This window comes from Panthera leo, chromosome B2, assembly GCF_018350215.1.
Source record: "Panthera leo isolate Ple1 chromosome B2, P.leo_Ple1_pat1.1, whole genome shotgun sequence".
Lineage (NCBI taxonomy): Eukaryota > Metazoa > Chordata > Mammalia > Carnivora > Felidae > Panthera > Panthera leo.
This window is the reverse complement of record NC_056683.1, coordinates 96,773,383-96,796,155: the sequence shown is the minus strand read 5'-3', so window position 1 is coordinate 96,796,155 and position 22,773 is coordinate 96,773,383. Positions and strand designations below refer to the sequence as shown.

Sequence of the window (22,773 nt, the reverse complement as noted above, 5' to 3'; positions counted from 1 at the left end):
CACCACACTTAGCTCTTGTGGTCTATGACAGTTTCTCAATCTTTCCCTGTTTTTCATGACTGATAATTGTGAGGAGTACTGGCCACATATTTTATAGAATGTCCCCCAGTTTGGGTTTGTCTGATGTTTCTTTCATGGTTACACTGGGACTATAGGTTTTGGGGAAGAACACTACAGAAGTGAAGTGCCTTTCTCATCACATCCTGTCAGAGGTACGTGCTGTCACCATGATTTATCCCTGATTATGTTAATCTTGATCACCTGGACAGGGTAGTGTTTTCTAGGTCTCTTTAACTCAAAGTTACCTTTTTCTTCCTCTTTCCATATTCTATTCTTTGGAAGCAAGTTCCTAAGTGACAAGAATGGGGATGGGGAAATTAAGATCTAAGTCCTGGAGGAGTGAGTGTTTGCTTAAATTATTTAGAAATCTTCTGTAAGGAAGATTTGCCACTTCTTCCACATTTATTTATTTATATCAATATGGACTCATGGACATTTATTTCATACCTGGAGCTGTAATTAATTTTTAAAAGTTCTCTCCTATATGCTGAATGAATTCTTTTTCATTAGGGCATTTATTCTGATGTCTAGGTTTAATTTGCACTTAGAATCACTTTATTTGCTTTTTTTTTTTTTAATTTATTTTGTTTTCTTTTTATGTCTAGTGTTAGGCTCATCTTACTTTCTTATGTGCTCATGTGGTCAGTGTGATAAGATGGTTGTACCGGGTTGGGAGGGCTGAAAGAAATCTCTCTCTCCATATAGAGTTTGGTTTCTATAGCTTGACTTTCAGAAATTCCCTCAAGCAGGCACTATGCACTCACTTATTCATTCAACAAATATTTAATTGGCACTGATACGTGCCAGGAGGTAGTGTTCTGGGCACTGAGGATAGAGCAGTAAACAATACAGCTAAGATTTCTGTTCTTCTGAACTATGTCCTAGTAGGGGTAAGACTAATAACAAAGAAATGAGATCATTAAGAGTACTGAGTCCTGGAAAGGGGTGTAATGTGCTACTTTAGAGAGGGTGGGCAGGGAGTACCTCTGAGTAGGTGAATTTTGAGACAATCTAAATTTTGACATAGAGTCAGCCATGGGAAGAATGCTTCCCTTAGAAGCAAGGATAAAGGCCTTGGGAGAGAGAATGAGCTTGGTATGTGCAAGGAATAAGAAGAAGGCCCGTTTGGCTGGAGCACAGTGAGCATATGTGAATGAGATACGGGGAGATAGGCAGAGGCCAAATCTTGTAGAGCTGTGCAGAACAAAGGAAGAAATATGGACTGAATTCTGAGCACAATGGGAAGCCATTTAAAGCAGGAATGTGACATGATATGAATTGCATGTTAAAATAGTACTCTGGCTGCGCTGTGGAGAAACTCAGTTGAACCTGGGCAAGAACGGAAAGGAGGAACTTATTTAGGATGCTGTCACAGGAGAGAGAGATGGTGTGGACTGGGGTCCTGGCTGTAATGTTGGAGAAATGCAGATTGGTTCAGAATATATTTTGCAAGTATATCTAACAGGGCTTGCTGATAGATTGGGTAATTCCTGAGATTTGTGGTGGCTGATCAGAGAGGGAAGAAGAAGCAGGACTATCCTAGAGTATCCGAGAGTATGATGGGGCCACTAGAAAGACTGGTTGTAAGGGATTGAGGATTAAGAATTCTGTTTTGAGCAAGTTAATACAAAATAGCTATTGAACACCTAAGTTGAGATGTCAAATAACGTTATATGTGAACTTGGAGCTTGGGAGAGGTGTGAGCTGGAGATACAGATTTGGCCATCATCAAATCAGGTACAGATGATGTTTAAAGTCATGAGACCAAATGTGAATGAGTGAAGCTATAGTGATAATAAAGGGGCCCCAAAGAACTCCAGTGTTTCATAGGTAGGGTGTGTGTGTGCACGCGCCCATGTGTTTAAAAGGAGAGGGGAGCCAGCTTAGGAGTGGTGTAGCCGGGGTACAAGAGCACCTGGCTCCGGGGGTCCCAAACAGACCAGGGCCGGCCATTTGCTGCTGACAAATTCCAAAGTCAGAGAGACTGATTGGTGATGAAACAGGAAAGGAATTTATTTCTATGAGGCCAATGTCCAGAAGACAGCCCACTAGCATCCCAAAGACTGTCTCCAAAGTGCTGAAAATACTTCCAGGTTTACATAAGGAAAATGTGGGGCAAAGATGGGTGGGTAGTGCAGGCAGGAAGTGAAGGTCAAATTGATCATCATCCTCATCGTCCTGGAGTCAATCATGGGCAGTGTCTTATAGGCTCAGGGCCGCCCTTATTGCTTCAGGGGGTAGTTTAAGTTCCCCTCTGGAGATACTTTGCCCTCAGGGTCTTCTGCCTGAGCCTAGAGACAAACTGGAAAGAACACAACTAAAAAGTTTGAGGTCAAAAGGGAAGCAGCCTAATTGGTGACATTGTCTGTGGCAGTGGCTCCGCACTCAGTGCTTGGGCGGGAAAATGGGTTTACATTCCAGACCGGATCCATTTTGGGTAGTAAGCGTTTGCAGGTGGCTTCTCTGAAAACCTGGACTGTCTTGGTGGCTGTGAAAAGGCTCCTTTTTCTGGCTGCGTCTGCAGACAGGGTAGGGCTATTGTTCTAGCCTCTTGCATCTCTAGAGCCCAGTGGATGGCTGGCTGCAGGGGATAGAGGTTCACAAGAGACTGTGGTTCTGGTTAGTTTCTCTGGGACTGGTATAGTAGCTGATATTACAATACAACCTTCCTGTGATGTGAGACTTGCATGTCATACCTTTGTATTTAAGTTGCTATTCAAGTGCCTGGATTTACCTTTCTTTTCTTGAATCTTGTGAAGAAGTCAGGACACAAGGCATGTGCTAATATCATCCTCTTTCTAGAATCCCACTTCCTCATTCCTTTTAAACACTGTAGGTCTTTTTATTGTTTGGCTATGCCACCATTTATTCAGTCAGTCCCTATGTTGATGGAGATTTTTGGTTCAGTATTTTACTATTACAAACATGTCTTTTTTGAGTATTTGTATGACTTTAACAGAAGTGAAATTGCTCTGTCAAAAGATATATGCATTTTAAATTTTCATATAAATGGCTAAATTATACTCCACCATCAAAGTTCTGTGCTCAATTTTTGCTTGAACACATTTAGCGAAATGCACAATTGTTCTGTGAAAAACAGGCCATGTGCTAGTTCTTGTGGCAGAACTAAAGGGAGACTTAGTTTCTCTGTCAAATAGATGGTGGGGGGGTAACATTGTGGGGGCTGCATCAGTTTCCTTTAATTGTTTCTTTTCTCTTTCATTCCAATATTCAGTTAATATCATTTCTTCAGGCTACAAGGTAATGAATAAGGGAAGAGAAGGCAAAGTTGTGAACTGACTGGTTAGCAAACTTGCTCTTGAAAAGACAAGTGTCAGTCGCGGAAATGGAAAAGATTGCGATTCAGCAACATAATAGCTTACATATTATATCCACTACCTTCATTTTAGGTTATATAATCCTTTGGCATTAGTCCCTTTTTGTTGACTAGAGAGGTCTGGATTATAAGCCTTGACATAAGAGGGTTGAGTGGGGATGTAGTTTTGGTGCCTTTTCCTTCCGCATTAATAAAGTGCCTTCTGTCTCAATGAGGCAGACTTCAGTGTTGAAGTCAGCACAGGGAATGGCATATTTGGTTTATTCTGTGAGAGTAGGATAGATGAGAGCAGCCATATAAATGACCAGATGATTTAAGACATTTGGGGGATTTAGACATTAGTAATTTGGCATCGGAGCTATTGTTCTCACTTACCAGCGACTAGTGCAGTGGTTTTCAAAATTTAAGGGTAACTAGAAAGTGCGAAAATATTTTGCTATGTGCGTGCTTCTCTAATCCTTGAGACCTATAATACAGGTAGTGGTAGCAATATATTATAGATGATAAAACAGGCTCAGAGTGATTTAGTAACCTGTCTAACATCACACAGCTCAGTACTTTGATGTGCTATAGTGTTTCCTGTCTGCTAGGAGGTCAAATAGCTTATGTTAAAAAAGAGATGTAATGTTTATTGTGTGTATTAAATGTGCCTTTGATGTTTTAGGTGAGCGTACACAGTCTTATGCAGTTAAGGAATTATTCAGAAGTTTGCAAAAACTGTCGTGAAGCATACAAAACTCTGAGTAGTCTATACAATGAAATGCAAAAAATGAATGAACTTGAAAATAAGGCTGAATCTGGAACACATTTATGCATTGATGTGGAAGATGCAGTAAGTACTTTACTTGTGATATGATGCATATTTTGCAGTGTTGTTGATTGTGCCTTCAGTAGTATTATCCCCTTTAGAGGTATATTGGAATCTGTATATGCTGTCTTCAACCAGAAATAACTAGTTATAAAGTAGTAGAGTTTTAGAATATCCTGATCTGTCAAACTAAAATGAACATTAATCAAGTACTTCATAAATGAGTTGACAATTTGGTACGTTTGGTGTTTTAAGGTTGATAATATGTGTCATTTTCAGAGGCATGGGTGTTATATGTTTACATTTCAATTTCTTGTGTGCTATTGCTGATTCAAGAAGTCTCTGGTTTTGCTACTATGTGTTTCTTTTTTCTTTTTTCTTTTTTTTCTTTTTGTAAGCTTATGTATTTATTTCCAGAGAGAGAACAGCTGAGGGGGGTAGAGGCAGAGAGGGAGAGAGAATCCCAAGCAGACTCTGCGCTGTCAGCACAGAGCCCAATGCTGGGCTCAGTCTCACAAACTGTGAGATCCTGACTTGAACCGAAATCAAGAGTCAGACGCTTAACTGACTGAGCCACCCAGGTGCCCTGCTACCATGTGTTTCTGAAGCCATTTTTGAATTGCTTCCTATCCCATTGCTTTTATTCTTTATATCTGTTATCATCTGAAATTTTTGTTTACTTATTTACAGTCTGTTACCTCTCACTGAACTATAAGCCACATGAGGAAAAGGACCTCCTGTCCTTTTCTGTTTACTGTCCAGTATTTAGAACAGTGCCAAGCATATAGTAGGCCTTTAGTAATGTATGTTGATTAAATGGTTAACAAAAAAGATTTTTCCTCCACTGTATAGTCGGCCTTCATGTGGGCACCACTAGATGGCGATCATGCCTTTTTATGGGAATATGGTGCCTGAGGGTTGAGGCATCAAAGGAAATAGGAATTACTGGCTAAAAGTAGAGAACTAAAGGTCAGAGTTAATAAACTTAATGGTTGAGAATGATGAATATGAATAGCAGCTCAGAGTGAACTATGGTGGATCAATAATATTTGTGATGGCAAAAAGCACTTATTATCAACTTAAAATGGGTATACCATGGGGATTTTTATTTTTTTACTGCTTTTTCTAATGTCTGGAAGAGTACCTGCTTCTAGTAGGCTCTTAGTAAATACTAAATATTTATTTTAAGAATAATAGTCTATTTCATCATTTTTAAAATGAAGAAGAAAGATGAATATTGATTCCCTGACAAAGGTTGGATTACATAGGAAATCAACATGACTGCCTGTTTTTAGAACGTCCTTCTTACAGTAAGCAAAGCTTACAGTAAACATACAAAGCACCATTTGCAAACCATATCTCAAAATTCAGGCAAGAACAGTTTTCTACATTAAATTTGATAGTTTCCTTATATCACTTACCATGTTTGACAGAAACTGTGAGCTCAATTAAAATGGGGTATTGCTGCCCCTAAATATATCTGTTTTTAATGTATGATGCTAAATGAAATACTACCTAAAAAAGTTTCCATGATTCATTAGATATTATGGACTTAAACAATTATTTGCCATATGAATATTTCATAATATCTTAGGTAAGGTACTAAACATTTCATAGATATCATCTCTTGAAGAATAGCTGTATTTACATATTTAGTTGATGTTTTTATTTTCATTCTAAAAATATTGCAACAAGCTCAGTGAGATTACACACGTAACATAAAAAAAATTTGTTTTTGTGAGCCTTTTCCCCCCGTTTTATTGAGATATAATTGACAAATGAAATTGTAATATATTTAAAGTGTTCAACGTGATAATTTGATATACATATACATTGTGAAAGGACTCCCACAGTCGAGTTAATTAACACATCCATCACCTTACATTGTTACCCTTTTAAATCTTCTTTAATGAATGAAGCATGGTCTAACCATATTTCTGTTGATACAAGTTCTCTGAGATCTGTGAAAGGCTGACATTCTTTGGATAGTGTTATGAATTTAGAATATGAAATTTCTGTATGATATAAACTTATACAGTGACTGATTGTAAACTAGCTAATTTCCTGGGCAGAAGAAATTATCCTCAACTATCAATAGATTTTTTAGGGATGTATATTTAGTTTTAAATTCTGGATGCCTGTTATTTTACTAATAAAATAATTGTATGACTTGAAGACAAATTAAATGTAAAAGAAAGTAATTTTATTTGCTATCGTTCCAGATGAACATTACTCGAAAACTTTGGAGTCGAACTTTCAATTGTTCTGTCCCTTGCAGTGACACAGTGCCTGTAATTGCTGTTTCTGTATTCATTCTCTTTCTACCCATTGTCTTCTACCTTAGTAGCTTTCTTCACTCAGAACAAAAGAAACGGAAACTCATTCTACGTAAGTTTCTTTTTACGACTGTTTATTTATTTAACTAAAACCTGTATTTTAAAAACTTAAGCCTGTTTTAGAAACGATGTATACTCTGAAAACTCAAACTGTATTAGACTAAAACAGCTCTCTGCTTCAAATTTTACAGTAAATACTTACTAATAGGAGAGATGTGTAAGAAGTCTATAAGTACAAATAATCAAAAGTCAACATACAGTATCTTTTCAGATGTTTTAACTGAGAGAGCTAGCTCTGGAATTAGGTAGGCAACAACAGAAGAATAGCAACAAAGGTTTTGCAGACCTGAACAGCCATGGTAGGGAGAGGTGGACAGCTCTCAGGCCCATCAGAGCTGTGGTGGAACCACCTAGAAAGCCACCTAAAAAGGCAGGGAGAAACTATAGTGAACACACAGACAATTTGTTTATGAATAAATTGGAATTGTAGTTGCAAGGACATTACTTCACATACAGCATGTGCTCACACATATTCCCCATCAAATAGGGCAGAGCAGAAAAAGCACTAACTAGAAGTTCCTATTTAGCTGAAGACGAGTGGCTTCTAAGTCTAGTGGGTTTCTTGTTTATGATCAGAATGAAGGTATGGGCTTATCCCTTAATAATTTTAATTTTTAAAATAGAGAATGTCTTTTGTAGAAAAAAGTTAGGCTTTTTTTTCTCTTAAATATTATTCCTAGTCTAGGAACCTATGATATAAAATTTCTTTCCTTTATAAATTTCTTTCTAGCCTTTCTTCTTCACAGTTTATTTAACCTCACTAATATATTTAACTAAAAAAAGCTACTTACAGATCAGCTTGAACTGAATTTGTAATGTCTTGTCACCTTGAAAAGCTAGCTAATAAAGGGGAAAGTCTGTAATATGAGTGTATTTGGCAAAGCTTTTCAAAGATTGCTAGCATTCTATAAAATATGTAATAAATGAGTCCTAAAAGTACTTACTTACAGTTTTAACAAAATATTGCAGGGACCTCACTATTGAGAAACTTTCTTTTTCAAGGCTTAGTGTACTTTTAAAGTTTAGCATCATATTTGCCTTGCAAATCAGTTTAACTCTGTGGAAGATACTTATTGCTTCTGATCAGGGTTTTTCAAAGTCACTTTCATCCATCTGCTTGTACAAGCCACAGACCTTGTTATCTTTACTTTCTTAATTCTTTTCTTTATTATTTCCCTATTCCCATATTCTCTTCCCTACCTTTTTTCACTCCATCAGCAAGTATTGACAGCTGTACTTCCAAATATGTATCTTAAATTATCTTTTCTCTACCTCCACTGTTAATACCTTAGCCCAAGCCATCCCATCTCTTATCTGCCCTAATGCAGGAGTCCCTTACCTGGTATCCCTGCTTCCATTTTTTGGACCCACAACAATCCATTCTTCATATAGTGGGTAGAGTAATTTTTCAAACACAAATTTTACTATGCTTTTCTCCCACTTGAAACCTTCCTGTGTTCCTGTTGCATCTAGAATAAACTCAAAACATATTTCCAGGGTCTGCTTTCTAAGCTATGTGTGACCTGCCCCTCCCTCCCCATCTACCTTTCTAAACTCACTACACCCACTCCTTTCTTTGTTCATGATGCTGTATGTAGGCAGCCTGGCCTTTTTGCTCCCTTCAGACACCAAACTCATTCACACTGCCCCCTTCCCAAAGCTCTTACACTGGCCCTCTCTACCTTCCTTGACTGGCTCCTGTCATCCAGGTCTTAGGCCAAAGATACTTATTCAAAGATACATTTTATGACCCCCATCCTTAAGACATCCTTCTTTCAATTCTCCTATATCTATCATCTGTGAGGACACTTTTTAACTTAACTTTTTCATTTATATTCTATCTTATTTGCTCTCCTGACTCAACTGGAGGCTCCATCAGAACAAGGATTTTGTCTTGTTCACCACTATATCAGTATCTAGAAAGTACCCGGCCTATATTAGGTGCTCAAATATATTTGTTGGATAAAAGAACGTGTATCTAATGTTAGCATTTCCTAGGGTGTGTTCCTTAAAATAACTAGTCCTGTGAAATTCCTTTTTATGATCTCCATAATGTACCTGAATATAAATTAAAGGTTCTGAGATTATATTCCCAAAACTTGACAGAACTTTTGCATATTACCTGTGATGTTTCATGTTTATGAATTGATTTATGAATTTAAGGAAATGCTAGTGTAAGCAAACAATTCTTGTGCTGTTATCTCATGGACATTGTTTTTTTTTTTTATTTTTTTTATGTCACAATTTTATATACCCCAATTTATTAAGTCCTGTGGTAGGAATTCGCGATTAAAAAAAAAAAAAAAAAAAAAAAGGAACAAGGCACAATATGTGCCCTCAAAGAACACACTGACCATAATCCAATTATTACAACCGATGTAGTTAAAGGTATACAGTGTGGTTGGCCCACAGAGAGTAAGACCAACTCTGCATTAGGGCTGTTGGAATTCATCCCTAGATCTCTGGGGTAGAATTTCTCTCCTCTCCTCTTCCCTCCCCGCCCCTTCCCTCCCCTCTCCTTTTATATCCCCTGGAGTAGAATTTTGAAGGATATAGGGATTTATTAGAGAATAAGGAAGCAAGGAGGTTGTAGATACATGTACTCATTGGCATTGCACCTGGTTAGTTTAATAAACTTGGTAATTAGTGAGAAACTATTATTTCTAGTAATTTTAAACAACATAGGAAGAAACCCTCTTGATTTAGTTTGTCTCCCAAACCCACAGAAGCTTAAGAGTAGACTTCTAGCTTAGGCAGTTTTTTAGGTTAAGTTGCCCTTTAGTTTAGCCTGAAGCAATACACTGGTCCAGAAAGTCATGTTGTCATCTTAGAGTGGTGGTTAGCAGAGACCCTGATAGAAACCAGAACACTGGTTTTCATCCTTGAACACATATCAGAATTGTCTGCAGAGCTTTAAAACAAAACATAAAAACAGATGCCTGGGTCCCATTGCAGACCTTCTGACCACAACCTCTACTCTCATGTTAAAAGCCTCTGAAGTAGAGAGATTCCTAGTTATCCAATGTAAGATACTTTTACTATGGCACAATTGTTTTTCATTTATGGAACATGAGAAACATTCACATTTAACTATAAGCACAAACATTACCAAGCAAAATAGCCATGATTTCCTTTATTGACCCTAATGATTCAGTCCCATTAGCATCATAATCAAAATTGATTGCACATATTTTATTAGCAGCCATATGTATTTGTGTGTCTGTGCACATGTAATATAACTCAATGTAACTTTTTTTTGTAAGCCATTTAAGTTTTTTTCAACTTTTTTTTGACAATTTTTTGACATTATAGAATTATTTTAAGAGAAATCTAGATTTGGATTTCTAACTTCGACTTTTTAAAAAATATTTATTTATTTATTTAATATGAAATTAATTGTCAAATTGGTTTCCGTACAACACCCAGTGCTCATCCCAACAGGTGCCCCCCATCACCCCCCCTCCCCTCCTTCCCACCCCCCCCCCCATCAACCCTCAGTTTGTTCTCAGTTTTTAAGAGTCTTGGGGCGCCTGAGTGGCTCAGTTGGTTGAGCATCCGACTTTGGCTCAGGTCATGATCTCACAGTCTGTGAGTTCGAGTCCCACATCGGACTCTGTGCTGATGGCTCAGAGCCTGGAGCCTGCTTCGGATTCTGTGTCTCCCTCTCTCTCTGCCCCTTCCCTGCTCATGCTCTGTCTCTCTTTGTCTAAAAAATAAATAAAAACATTAAGAAAAAAAAAATTTTAAAAAAAGAGTCTCTTATGTTTTGGCTCCCTCCCTCTCTAACCTTTTTTTTTTCCTTCCCCTCCCCCATGGTCTTCTGTTAAGTTTCTCAGGATCCACATATTTATTTATTTTTGATAGAGAGCAAGTGAGGTGCAGAGAGAGAGAATCCCAAGCAGAATCCCTCTGTCAGTGCAGAGCCTGATGCAGGGCTTGAACTCACGAACCATGAGATCATGACCTGAGCTGTTGGGGCGCCTGTGTGGCTCAGTTGGTTAAGCATCTGACTTTGGCTCAGGTTATGATCTCACGGTTTGTGAGTTTGAGCTCCGTGTCGGACTCTGTGCTGACAGCTCAGAGCCTGGAGTCTGCTTTGGAATCTGACTCCCCGTCTCTCTGTACCCCTCCTGTGTTCATGCTCTCTCTCTCTCAATAAATAAATGTTAAAAAAAAAAAAAAAAAAAAAGGACCATGAGCTGAGCTGAAATGAAGAGTTGGATGCCTAACCAACTGAGCCATCCAGGCACCCTACTAACTTAGACTTTTAAATATACAATTTTATTATTGTACCTTGTAACACTTACAATTTTTAAGTAGAATACTCTAACCTATATTACATATTTGAGATTGTGATGTTCAAGATGATATAAATTATATCTGTTTTATTTGGTGCTGCTTCTAACAAAGTCATGTGTGGCTTCAAGCAAAGTTACGTTTTTTGAGGTTGGTAGAAAAAAATAGACTTGGGTTTTAATTCTTAGAAGATTGAGTCTATTCTGATTCAAACATAGAATTATTAGATGAATACTATAGTTTACATAAAAATAATGAATAATTACATTTAGAGAATTACATTTGAGTTAAAATATAATACTTTTGATTTATCTAGCCAAACGTCTCAAGTCCAGTACCAGCTTTGCAAACATTCAAGAAAATTCAAACTGAAATCTACAAAACGGAGAATTAACGTCCTGTTCCATGGGTGAATGGTAGGAGATGCAGCTTGGTCCAAAAGAAGATAAACTGATTTGACAAGTCAAGTTCCTAAGAAATGCAAGGACTTCAAATTTATTTTTAAATAAGGATTTTCAATTTTTCTTTCCTTTTTTGTTCCTTTTTTAAGGGTTTGGGTATTTTTAATTTCCAGGCCAAGTAATGTTGTCTATTTTAAAGAGTATTTGTTACAATAACAAAAGATGCAAGGACAATCTTTGTTTTGTTTTGTAGGCATATTATTACTACTTGAGACTTCTGGTATCTCCTTATTAATATAGTATTTTAGTAGCAAAGTTTTTGAAAACTAACATTTAAAAATTAATTAATTATAGCAAAGACTTTGAAAAAGAAATATACTTGCCAAAAAGTAGCAGGTCCAAAGATTAATTTAAATTACCATTGCAGTATTATTGTTTTATATATATATTTAATATGTCATACATTACAAATAATATGTAATTCAATCTCTAGTTTACTTTAAGTGATTTTTGAAACCACTAGGTAGAAACCTCCCTAACAATTTTTAGAAGCAGGAAGGCACATTACATTTATCTTTGTAAAAAGATTTACGGTAACTGGTTTCTTACTTAACTTTTATAAATAGTGTTGTATTTTACACCTTATTTTTGCCTTTATTTCTTAAATAATTTGAAATCACTGGACTGCTGTATTATATTCAGGGCAAGATGGATTCTTTTTCTACCAGGGATTTGCATTGTGAATTACATTAAGTTATTTGGCAATTTATAATTTATTACTACTTTAAATCAAATGTAGCATTCTCACAATATGTATTTAAGTTTTTTTTTTTTTTTTTAATGGAGATTCTCTTGGGATATATGGAGATTTTTGGAGGGGAGAGAGAGGAGGGGTAAAAAAACCTTAAGGTTCAGAAAATAGGGACGTGGGGGGGTGCTCACGAGAAGACTGTCGAATGGTTCATGTTGAGGGCATGAGTTAAGATGAGTCTGATACAGAAAGCAGTTAGGTTAAGATGCCTGTTTTTTTTCTAAATTATTTAAATCAGTTAAATGTGATATGATAGAAATGAAGTCAGATATTTCACTATCAGAATGCAAATTCTATTTTGGGATGTTTGTATCAACCTTTCTAGAAAAAAGCTTCATTTCAGAATTGTTCACAGTTTTTTTCCCTCAGGTTTTTAGTGTTAGGTATTTCATTTGTTAATTCCTTCTTGCTTTCTTGGTGGAAATAGGCTTTGTTCTAAATGTTGAGAATGTGAAGCCTGCTCTGTATAGAAACAAGAATTAGGTTAAATAGTACAAGAATTTTAATCCCTTCATATATAGTAAAATGCTCTATAAAGAGGCAAGAAAGTGTTTTTAATTTTTTTTAATGTTTACTATGTATGTAGAGTTGAAAAAGAAGGCTTATCTTTGGATATGTAACATATCCAAAAGCCATTACAGTTTTTCTAGTGGGCTGTGATCCATTTAAAATGTGCTGGGGTTTATTCTGTCATTGTCATTGTTCATGCTGCTGATATTAATAACACTGTCTTGATTTGAAGCATATAGTTGAGGGCCATTGAAAGCAATCTTTCATTAATGCAGATAAAACCAGTTTACATATGCAAAGTTACAAAATGGCATATTTGAATCTGTAAGTAGTGACTCTTTGATCACCTTTCAATGTTATGTATTTCTAAAAACCATTGCTTTTGGGTATGGTTGCAAATAAGCACTTTAGAAAAGAAAAGATAGCCTTTGCTATTTTTCTGGTTGAGTCATTGCTCTTTCAACATAGCATCAGCAATAGATTTCAAAAATAAGTATTAAGCATTACACTGAAGTGTGTAAATACTTCATTTTTTAGTCATACAGATAAATTCTTTGCATAGTTTTAAATTCTGAGACACATAAGCATATGTGTGTGCATCTTTAGCTTTTTGACACTTTGAAATAAAGGAAGTAACTTAAAAAAACTGCAGTGCACCATATTTGATTTTTTTAAGATATATTTTTAAAACTTCAGATGTAATTGAACGTCACACATCAGTTTTTCAGGCATTGAGTTTAAATGTCTACTTTAAAAGTACCATCTAATCATTTTGTTGTTAATAAAAATGTACTTTTGGATTGTTTATTTTTTTGTTTGGATTTGAGATGTAGAACTAGCATCAGCTAGCTATCTTAAAATGTGACTCTAAATCAATACCACCAGAGTGTAGATGGTAAAGGTTACTTCTAATGGGACAGCATTTTCTAATGTTTCATGGATGAGCTGTACTTCTACTGCAGTGTACTCCTTATAAACCGAAATGTTTTTCCAGAACGTTATTATTGGGGTTGCATTCCTGATGAAAGACTTGACATCTATAAATAATAGACATCAGCAGCAATGAATTAAAAAAGCAAAATTTACACCAGTAACCTATGTACCTGTTGAAGATAGGAAAAAAATTATGTTCCAAGCACATTGTTTTCTGAGCTACAAGAAACCTTAGTGGTCATCTGGTCACAGACTCCGAGAGCCAGATGGATCCCTAAAGACAGCTGGATCTAACCCATCCGCTGCATGAATTCCCTCTAAAAAGTGTATCACTTATTTCCTATCTTCTCAATTGAGGAAGCAGAACATCATGGAGCTCCTTATTTATGACTGAGCCATTGTTTGATAGTCAAATCTAAAATTGAGACTTGAAATACCTAATCAAATGTTTTTCTACTCTGCTCATCCAAAATTCCAAAAAATGATCACATTGATTATAAAAAGAGCTTCGGCCTATACTGAATTATACATGTAACACATAAAAATTACAACTCTACCAGGGTTGCTTGTTCTAAACTATTACATCGGGTATAATAAATATTAGTCATACATGTAACATACTTAATGACCAGTAGTTTTCTTTGTCTCCTTGGAACTAAAGAGGGCTTTTAGAAGATAATATGACTAATTCATGCTTCTTAAAGTAGGGAGGTTTTCCATAATAATTTTTAAAATCTTTTTCCTGTGATAAACAGATGTATTTTTTAAAACATCCATCCCAGTACCTAAATGCAATCAAAATATTTCAAACCTTTAAAAGGAATGAATGATAAGCCCATCTTTAGCTAGATATTGTAGTAAATCCTCCATTGTCATACCTAAGTACCAGAATTGTATCCAAAAGTTTTGCTCAATAGCATTAGAAGTGAAAAACAATTCAACAGCTGTAATTTCTGGAGTAATTGTAGACAACTAGAGTGTAGATAGGAGGATTGGAAGTTGTTAGCTTATCCTGTTTTGACTTCTGAAGCAGAAGAGTAAGCAGAAAGAAGTAGGTTTCTGGTCACCAGAATGTGTATCTTCAGAGGCAGAGGCCCACAAGAGAAAGCTTGACAGTCATCCCTGTTTCCAGAGGGGAAGTTATGTCTTCCCTTTCTCCCTCCTATTAGTACTTCATTTTCTATGTTCATTTGAAGCGCTATTGCCAGTAATGTAATAGGAGCTGAGATATAAAGGGCTTGACCGTGGCTTTGTAAAATCCAAATCCTCAAAATAAATAAACAAACAAATAAAATCCAAATCCTCTTTATATCTTGGCTGTTCTTCACTAAACAAGGCAGTGTTTTTTTGTTGTTTTGTTTTGTTTTTACAACCTAGGGACTGCATTTCCCACCTCACCCCCCAACACATACACATGCTCTTTCTCTTGCTTTTCTCCTTATGGGTTTGGAGAATTATGGTGTGGGCAAACAGCTAGCACAGGATGTAAAGAGTGTGAGTGAGCAAGTAGAATCTCCACATTTACTCTTTCCCCTCACACCTCTCCCCTGTGATTCCCAAATATTTATATAGGAGGGACCTAGGAATGGAAATCTCTAGGAGTAGTATTAGATTGTATATTTACTGGGGGAGGCTTTTGGAAAATGATGGACATTGTGAAAGGGCTAAAACTGCTTGAAATTACACTACTTGCCACACTTTGCCCGCCATCCACTCAGGACTTAATCCTGCTCCAACCCAGCATCTCAGGAGAAACATGAAATTGTTGTTTAGCTGCTTTGGCTCCTCCTGCTAGGTTTATGTCCTCTTTTCTTTGTTCGATTTTCCCCCTGTCTCCTGATACCACAATAGATGGAATCATAGGAACTATCCTTTGTAGTTTAGCTATTATCACCAAATCTGCACCACTCATTCTGTGTCTTTGAAACACCAGGGATAGGTGCTTACTTACATGGGTACTGAAATTTTGCTTGTAACCAACCCCACCATGCTGGAAGTGAGTTAGAGAATGCAGTCACTGACCTGGTCAGGCTCTGGAAAACCCTTTTGGGGGTTGAGATCCTAGCTTATTGATAGTCTGCTTTCACGAGGTATATCCATGTCACTTTTGGCTCTCAAGTCCACCCAGCTCCTTGGATTTAAGCCCTGTCATTTACTCTTGTTCCCATAGTGCCACCATTTTTCTTTGTCCCCATTAGCTTCACAAACACCAAAAATTCAAATGACCTGATGGGATTGTGGTAAAGTCTAAGTTTTTCAGTACTTTAAAGAAATCATTCCTTTGCCTTCAGGACTGCAAAGTTTCTGAAGAGAGTCCTGCTATAGTTCTTGTATTTGTTCTTCTGTATGTAATGTTTTTGTTGTTTTCTGGCTACCTTCAAGATTTCTTCTTAATTTTTGATTTCCAGCAGGTTTACTGTGATGTGTCTAGGTGTATTTTTCTTTGTATTCTCCTAGATCCACTAGATCCTTTAGTGTTTTAATCATGGTTATTTTTATATTATTTTATGTTTTATTTTTTAAGTAGGCTCCATGCCCAGTGTGGAGCCCAACATGGGGCTTGAACTCATGATCCTGAGGTTAAGACCTGAGCTGAGATCAAGAGTTGGCTGCTTAACTGACTGAGCTACTCAGGTGCCCCTAATCACAGTTATTTTAAAGTTCTTGTTGGATAGTATCAATATCTGAACTATCTCTGGATCTAGTTCTTTGATTACTTCATCTCTTGACAATACACCATTGTCATTTTCTTTTTGATTTTTAATTCATCTTACAATTTTTGCCTAAATGCCAGACATTGCATGAAAAAGAACAGTAGAAACTGAAATAACTAGTATTCATACCTGCAACTGAGCAAACATTTCTATCAGACTATTAGTATGAGGAGTGAGGGTTGAAGACCTCCCATCAGTAGTTGATCTGGATTTGAGTTTTATTGTTAATATCATTATCTTCAGTATGTCACAGGTCAAATTCCTCCAGTGATGGAATTTGTGCAGCTACTTTGTGTTTGGTGTGTGTCCTAGAATGCCAAGAGAGTTCTTCTCAGTGTTCCTACTTCAACTTTCAGCAGACTGTGTATAACTGTGCTAAGTGGGATCTCTCTCCATGGTCTTGTCTCTTCCTCAGCTATAGGGGTCTCTTGCTTGTTTCTTTGTGCAAGGCTTATGGTAGGGGCAGGCACTGTTTCTCCCCCCTCTAACCTCAGTTTCATGCAGGTCCTGGGCTCTTGAGCTTTAGGGTGGGCCTCCTTCTCCCCCATGGCAATCGGACACTGCATTGTAATGGGGGAGGTCTTAAATGGGAGTGAGTTTTCTGTCCCTTTCTCACTGACAGTAGACCTTGCTTTGTATCAGTGAAGGATCCTGGTGACTGGTAGGTTTCTTGCCTTCCTCCATCATCTGATGGCTTTTGCTTCAACTCCTCTTCTGCCACAGCCAACCTTATCTTGGGACCAGGGGGCAAGAAGATTTAGTACTACTCCTTTAGTGGCAGATGGCTTTTTCTTTGTGTGGAAGATGGACATGGGCCCCATGCCTGTCTCACATTGGTAGCTGGCCGTCATCTGCATGCCTGTCTCACCAAAGGGAGGCTCTTTCAGTTCTCCTGATCTGCACCCAGTCTTTCCTGTGAATACCCAGGGAGGCCTATGGAAAAGTGCTGGCAAATGGGGCACACACTTTGTACCATGGCTCCCAGGGGTTCTAAGTTGTCATTCTAGCCCATACTTGGTCTTTAAACTTCTGTTAACATTTCGGGTTTTTTACCTTTACTTTTTTGGCTGCTACTCTTCCTCCTGTACTCTTCCCAAAGCAAAATAGTTGGTAGGAGCAGTGTTTACTGGCTTTCTATATCCTAAGTCGGACTAGAACTCGCTGATTGTTTCTTTATTGTCAACTGTTTTTACTTGATGGCAAACTGCTCAACAATTTGTTTAATACATTCAAAGAGGTAAAACAGGCAGTGAGGGCCTTAACCAGTTGACTGGAATTGTGGCTATTGGAGGTCCCAGTATTCTTTTTTTTTTTTTTTTTTTTTTTAATTTTTTTTTTTAACGTTTATTTATTTTTGAGACAGAGAGAGACAAAGCATGAACAGGGGAGGGTCAGAGAGAGAGGGAGACACAGAATCCGAAACTGGCTCCAGGCTCTGAGCTGTCAGCACAGGGCCCGACGCGGGGCTCGAACTCACGGACGGCGAGATCGTGACCTGAGCCGAAGTCGGCCGCTTAACCGACTGAGCCACCCAGGCGCCCCATGGAGGTCCCAGTATTCTGCAATTATGTCTATTATGTCCTGTAATGGAGGGGCCGTCATGGCCTTGAAAGGGAAGAACTGTGTGGCTATCGCTGCTGACAGGCACTTTGGGATCCAGGCCCAGATGGTGACCACGGACTTTCGGAAGTTCTTTCCCATGGGCAATCAGCTGTATATAGGACTGACTGGGCTTATCACTGATGTCCAGACTATTTCCCAGCAACTCAAGTTCTGGTTGAACCTGTATGAGCTGAAGGATGGTTGGCAGATCAAGGCTTATACCCTCATGAGCATCATGGCCAACCTCTTGTACAGAGATGGTTTGGCCCCTACTACACAGAGCCAGAAATCCCTGGGTTGAACCTGAAGACCTTTAAGCTCTTCATTTGCTCTCTAGACCTCATCAGCAACCCCATGGTAACTGACGACTTTGTGGTCAGTGACATCTACTCCAAACAAGAATGGGATGTATGAGTCCTTCTGGGAGCCTAACATGGATCCAGAACACTGTTTGAAACCATCCTACAAGCCATGCTGAATGCTGTGGATCAAGATGCCATGCCAGGCATGGGCGCCATTGTCCACATCATTGAGAAGGACAAAATTATCACCAGGACACTGAAGGCTCAAATGGACTAACCTTCGGTTCCCAGAGCCTACTTTTTTTTTTTTTTTTTTTAAGTAAAATAGTTTTTCTTTCAAAAACAAAACAAAAGGTAAAGAGGTAAAACAAAAAGTAAGATTGGCAGTTAGGGAAGCCATTAAAAGGAACCAAATCCCCAAAAATATGGTAGCTGAAATTAACTCAATGGAAAGGTTTTATAGCAAATAAGACATAGTTAAAGAGTTAACTCAAAATATGTTAGAAGAGTATCTTCAGAAGGAAACAGGGAAAGAAAAAAGTTTGGGAATACAGATTGGGGAGGGGGTAGGTAAGAGACAGAGGGGTTGCATTAAAAAGATTTAATATAAATATAGTTAGAGTCCCTGAAGCAAAGGAGAAAGAAAATGAGATGAAAGCAATTTTTTGAAAACATAATAGCTGAGAATTTTCCAAATTAGTGAAAAACATTGCCACAAATGAAGATGCCCAAGAAGAATTTAAGACAAACCAAAACAACCTAGTCACATTCATAGTTGATAAAAACCAAAGAGAAAATCTTATAAACCAGCTGGAGAAAAGATATTACCTTTAAAAGAGCAATAACTAAACTTATTGCTTATTTCTCAAGAGAAAATGAAAGCCAGAAGACAAATGGAATATTTTCAAAGTGCTAAAAGAAAGTGATTGACAATCTAGAGTTCTATGCCCAATCAAAAATGTTTTTCAAAATTAAGAAGGAGATAAAGGCATCTATGGACATAAAGACAGAAAATTCTCACAAGTAGGCCTACATATTTTTTTTCTTTTTTTCTTTTTGTTTTGTTTTGTTTTGACAAGCAGGCTTACATATTAAAGGATATACTAAAGGCAGTTCTTCAGGGAGAAGTAAAATGACCCTAGATGGAAACTCAGGTATAAGAAGAAAAGATTGATGAAAAGGGTAAAATATATAGATAAATTTAAATAATAATGACTGGACACAACAATAATATTCTGTGGGATGTCTCTTTTTCTCTCTCTAATATATAGATAGATATTCATATATCTATGTATATGAAAGAATAAATAGATAAAAACAACAATGGCATACACATCAAGAGGGGATTATTTTTGGAGTTAAAATGTTTTAAGGTCATTGCATTACCTGGAAAGCTTATTTCTTTAGGCTGTTTCTGGAAGTAGAATTGATTTTCAAATAGGTACTAGTAATGAACTTTGTTGTTTTTAAGTTGGACTGAAGATACATTCTGACTCAGATCCAATTCCCCTCCTTTCACTACATCTTTTAGGATTTTCTTCTGCTCTTTCTTCATATTTTTTAAGGAAGCACTTTGCCATAACAGAAAAAAAGAGGGCTTTAGAATCAGTCAGACCTGGGCTTAAACTCCTGTTTTTCCCCTTATTTGGGCAAGCAATTTACTTCTCTGAGCCTTCACTTTGGGAGGGCTGTGAAAATGGGAAGTAATAATACTGTTCTCACAAGATTATTGTGCAACTTAAATGAGATTAAGTATACAAAGAGCCTACAGTGCAATGCCCAATATGTAGTGCTTCATATTGCTCAGTAAGTACTAGTTTTTTTTCCCTTATGGACTGCATTGTGCAACTGGCATTGGATTATACACCCTCTCGCATTGTTTCCTGGGTTCCTTATATTTGTGATTATTATCCCTCCTCTCTTGGCTAGATTGTAATCTTCTCCAGTTCAGGGACTATATATCTCCCTTTTGTATCCTTTGCTCAGTGAATGGCGTTTGGAGTAAGAGCAGTACTTGCTTGAGGAAAGCATGTGTGAATGAGATAAGATACATCCCTGCACTATACATTATGTTGGAAGGCGTCTTTGTAGCAGTTCCACTCAGAAGGATATTTGAGACCTTGAAGAAAAGTCCTTCAGCTGCCCATGAGAAGCATAAATGGTGAAAACATACTTAATGGAAAAGAGAGAAATGCCATCTTACCATTCAGGAACACTCCAGTTTAAGCACTGAAGATTCCAGGCTGGAACTAGTGCTGAGTACCATGGATTGCTGCCCTTAAAACTAGTATCTTAAGTTGTATATAATAGCTTTTCTGGGCAAGAGTCCCATCTACTTAATCTCTGCTAGATGAGTATACATTAGTTCTGACTGATGAAAAATACCAAGTTAAATCAGACAGTTAAAAAAATCAACATGATGCCCATAACTGGTTTATCTTTCCTTTCAGTAATCCCACATATTACCTACTTATTTGCTGTAATGAACATGCCATTCAGCTAAAATAAGATTAACTGCTTAAACCGAGGCATTACAGGCAGAGAACTTTAATGCCGCTTTGTGTTTCATTATGAAGTTCAGTGGTTAAATGATACGGTGTTGTCGTTTCTTCCTTTGTAATCAAGAGGGTTTCACTTAGGATTAGTGCACCCCAGCCAATTCTCCTGATGGAACATTTGAAGCAGCAAGTTTATATGTCTAGGTTACAGCCTGGCAGCAATAATAACCTTCAGAATCAAACCTGTTGGCTTCATCACCGCTCAAATTGCACTGCTCCTTGTGAGGCTTCCCTCTGCTCTAATGGTGATGGAAATCTCACTTGCCATGCAGATTATGAAAGGCAAATTGGAAGGGGGGTTAGCCATGCAGCTGGAAAATAGCACTGTGATGACCCAGGTGGGATCAGAGTTCAGAATGTTAACCCAAGTTTGTCCCAAGTGAATGAACATTTGCCTGTTCTCTGCATCAAGGTCAAATCCCACTTCAGTGGAGCTTTTCTGGACTGTTCCAGCCCCACTCATCTCTCTTTTCTTTGAACTTTAATTGCAATTCTAGTTCTCCCTAAACAAGGCTATTTATTCATTTATGTGATTCATATCATTGTTCTATATGGGCTAACACCCTCTTCAGTTAGGAGTCCAGGACTAACATCTACATGGTCCTGGGTCCATAAGAGCATGTTGTTTAACAATTGCTCATTGACTGAAGGAAACACCCTCTGTGTGATGTGACCTATTATGACTCAGCCTGGATAGTCCACAGTGCGGACTATCAGCCTCAGCTGAGCCTGAAATTAGCCCCTATCCTTATCATGCCTTCTCTTCTATGGAGTATATTCCATTTTTGTGGTTCATCAGAAAGTCAGACAAAGAGAGTAAACATGGTGACCAATAGATTTGTACATCCATTCTTTTTTTTTTCTTTCAGTAAATATACATTAAATGCCGACTGTGTACCAAGTCTTTTCAGAACTCTAAGAACTGAGAAACTTCTTGCTGACCATTTTGGTGGAGAATGGAGAAAACAGTTTGAAAGAGCTCGAAGGAAATTCCTTTCTTCTCACACAGTATCCTTCAGCCCCAACTTTTGGGCAGGAGCACCTTCTATAATTCTTCCTTTCCCTGTTTGTTTATTCACCTCTTCTTCCCATTCTCACTTCTCCACCTCCTCAAATCACTGTGATAGATGGGACTGCTCCTCCCCTGCCTCCCTGGTTGTGATAATAGCGGGCTATTGAATTTTCCTGTGTGAAACTGGTTTGCTCAGGTCTCTGCCAAGCAGGCTGCACTTGCTAGGTTGGATGGATTCCAGTATGCTCCTCTGGATAGGATTTAGTGTGGGTCAGGATTCCTTAGTGGGTAGGAAGAGGGTGGGGAGAGAAGAGGGAGATTAGGTTGGTTCTCTCTCTGCCTAAGGAATTAGATAAATTATTTAATGAATTATAAACAGGGAGCCCTGCCTTGGATCTACTTCTATCGCCAGCCCAATAATTGTTGACCATGTTTTGACCCTCCAGGGTAAAGTCAGAGCCTCAGTTGCCCATGGGATGATCTGAGGCTGGTGTGGGTGTTTCAGAGCAGCTGACATCCAAGCTGTACCTCTTCAGAAAACTTAGGTCACTCTCTTGACAGCTGCAAATCCAATAGTGATGCACCCTATTCCCCTGCTTCCTTCATTTTTCTGGCAGAAACAGGATATGCTAGAATGATAGATTGTTAGAACCAAGAGGGACCTTATCATCCTTTATTCCAGGTTTCCTTATTTCTCAGGTGTAGAAATTACAACTCGTCAAAGTGGTTTACCCAAGTTGGTGGAACAGTAGTGACAAAGCCAGGGCTATGACCCAGGTCCTGACTCCCAGACTAGAACTGCTATGCCATGCCATCTCTCAACATTCCCTTCCCGTCATTTTATTCCCATACCTCCTTTTCTTGCCTCTCAATCAATTCCTTCTCTCTTGACTGACACATCTGTTTTCTTCCTCTTATAATTTCAAAAGCAAAAACTACCAGTGTTAGAAGGAAAATGACAAAAATGAGCAAAATTGGCTTCTTCAACATTCTCCTAACACCTTTGATTTGTCTATAGTTTGCTAATGAATAT

The 22,773-nt window shown here is 37.8% G+C and overlaps 1 protein-coding gene and 1 pseudogene across 1 annotated transcript in view; both read left to right on the top strand.

Annotated features, from left to right (window-relative positions):
- OSTM1 (osteoclastogenesis associated transmembrane protein 1) overlaps positions 1–14,852 on the top strand; it is a 40,689-nt gene extending 25,837 nt beyond the window's left edge. The window contains exons 4-6 of the mRNA XM_042939497.1: positions 4,062–4,229; positions 6,428–6,593; positions 11,214–14,852. Of these exons, the coding sequence (XP_042795431.1) occupies positions 4,062–4,229; positions 6,428–6,593; positions 11,214–11,269 (390 nt within the window). The 3' untranslated portion in view covers positions 11,270–14,852. The remainder of the gene's footprint in view (positions 1–4,061; positions 4,230–6,427; positions 6,594–11,213) is intronic.
- A 2,912-nt stretch (positions 14,853–17,764) lies between these two features.
- On the top strand, positions 17,765–19,088 carry LOC122219127 (annotated as a pseudogene).
- The last annotated feature ends 3,685 nt before the right edge of the window (positions 19,089–22,773 follow it).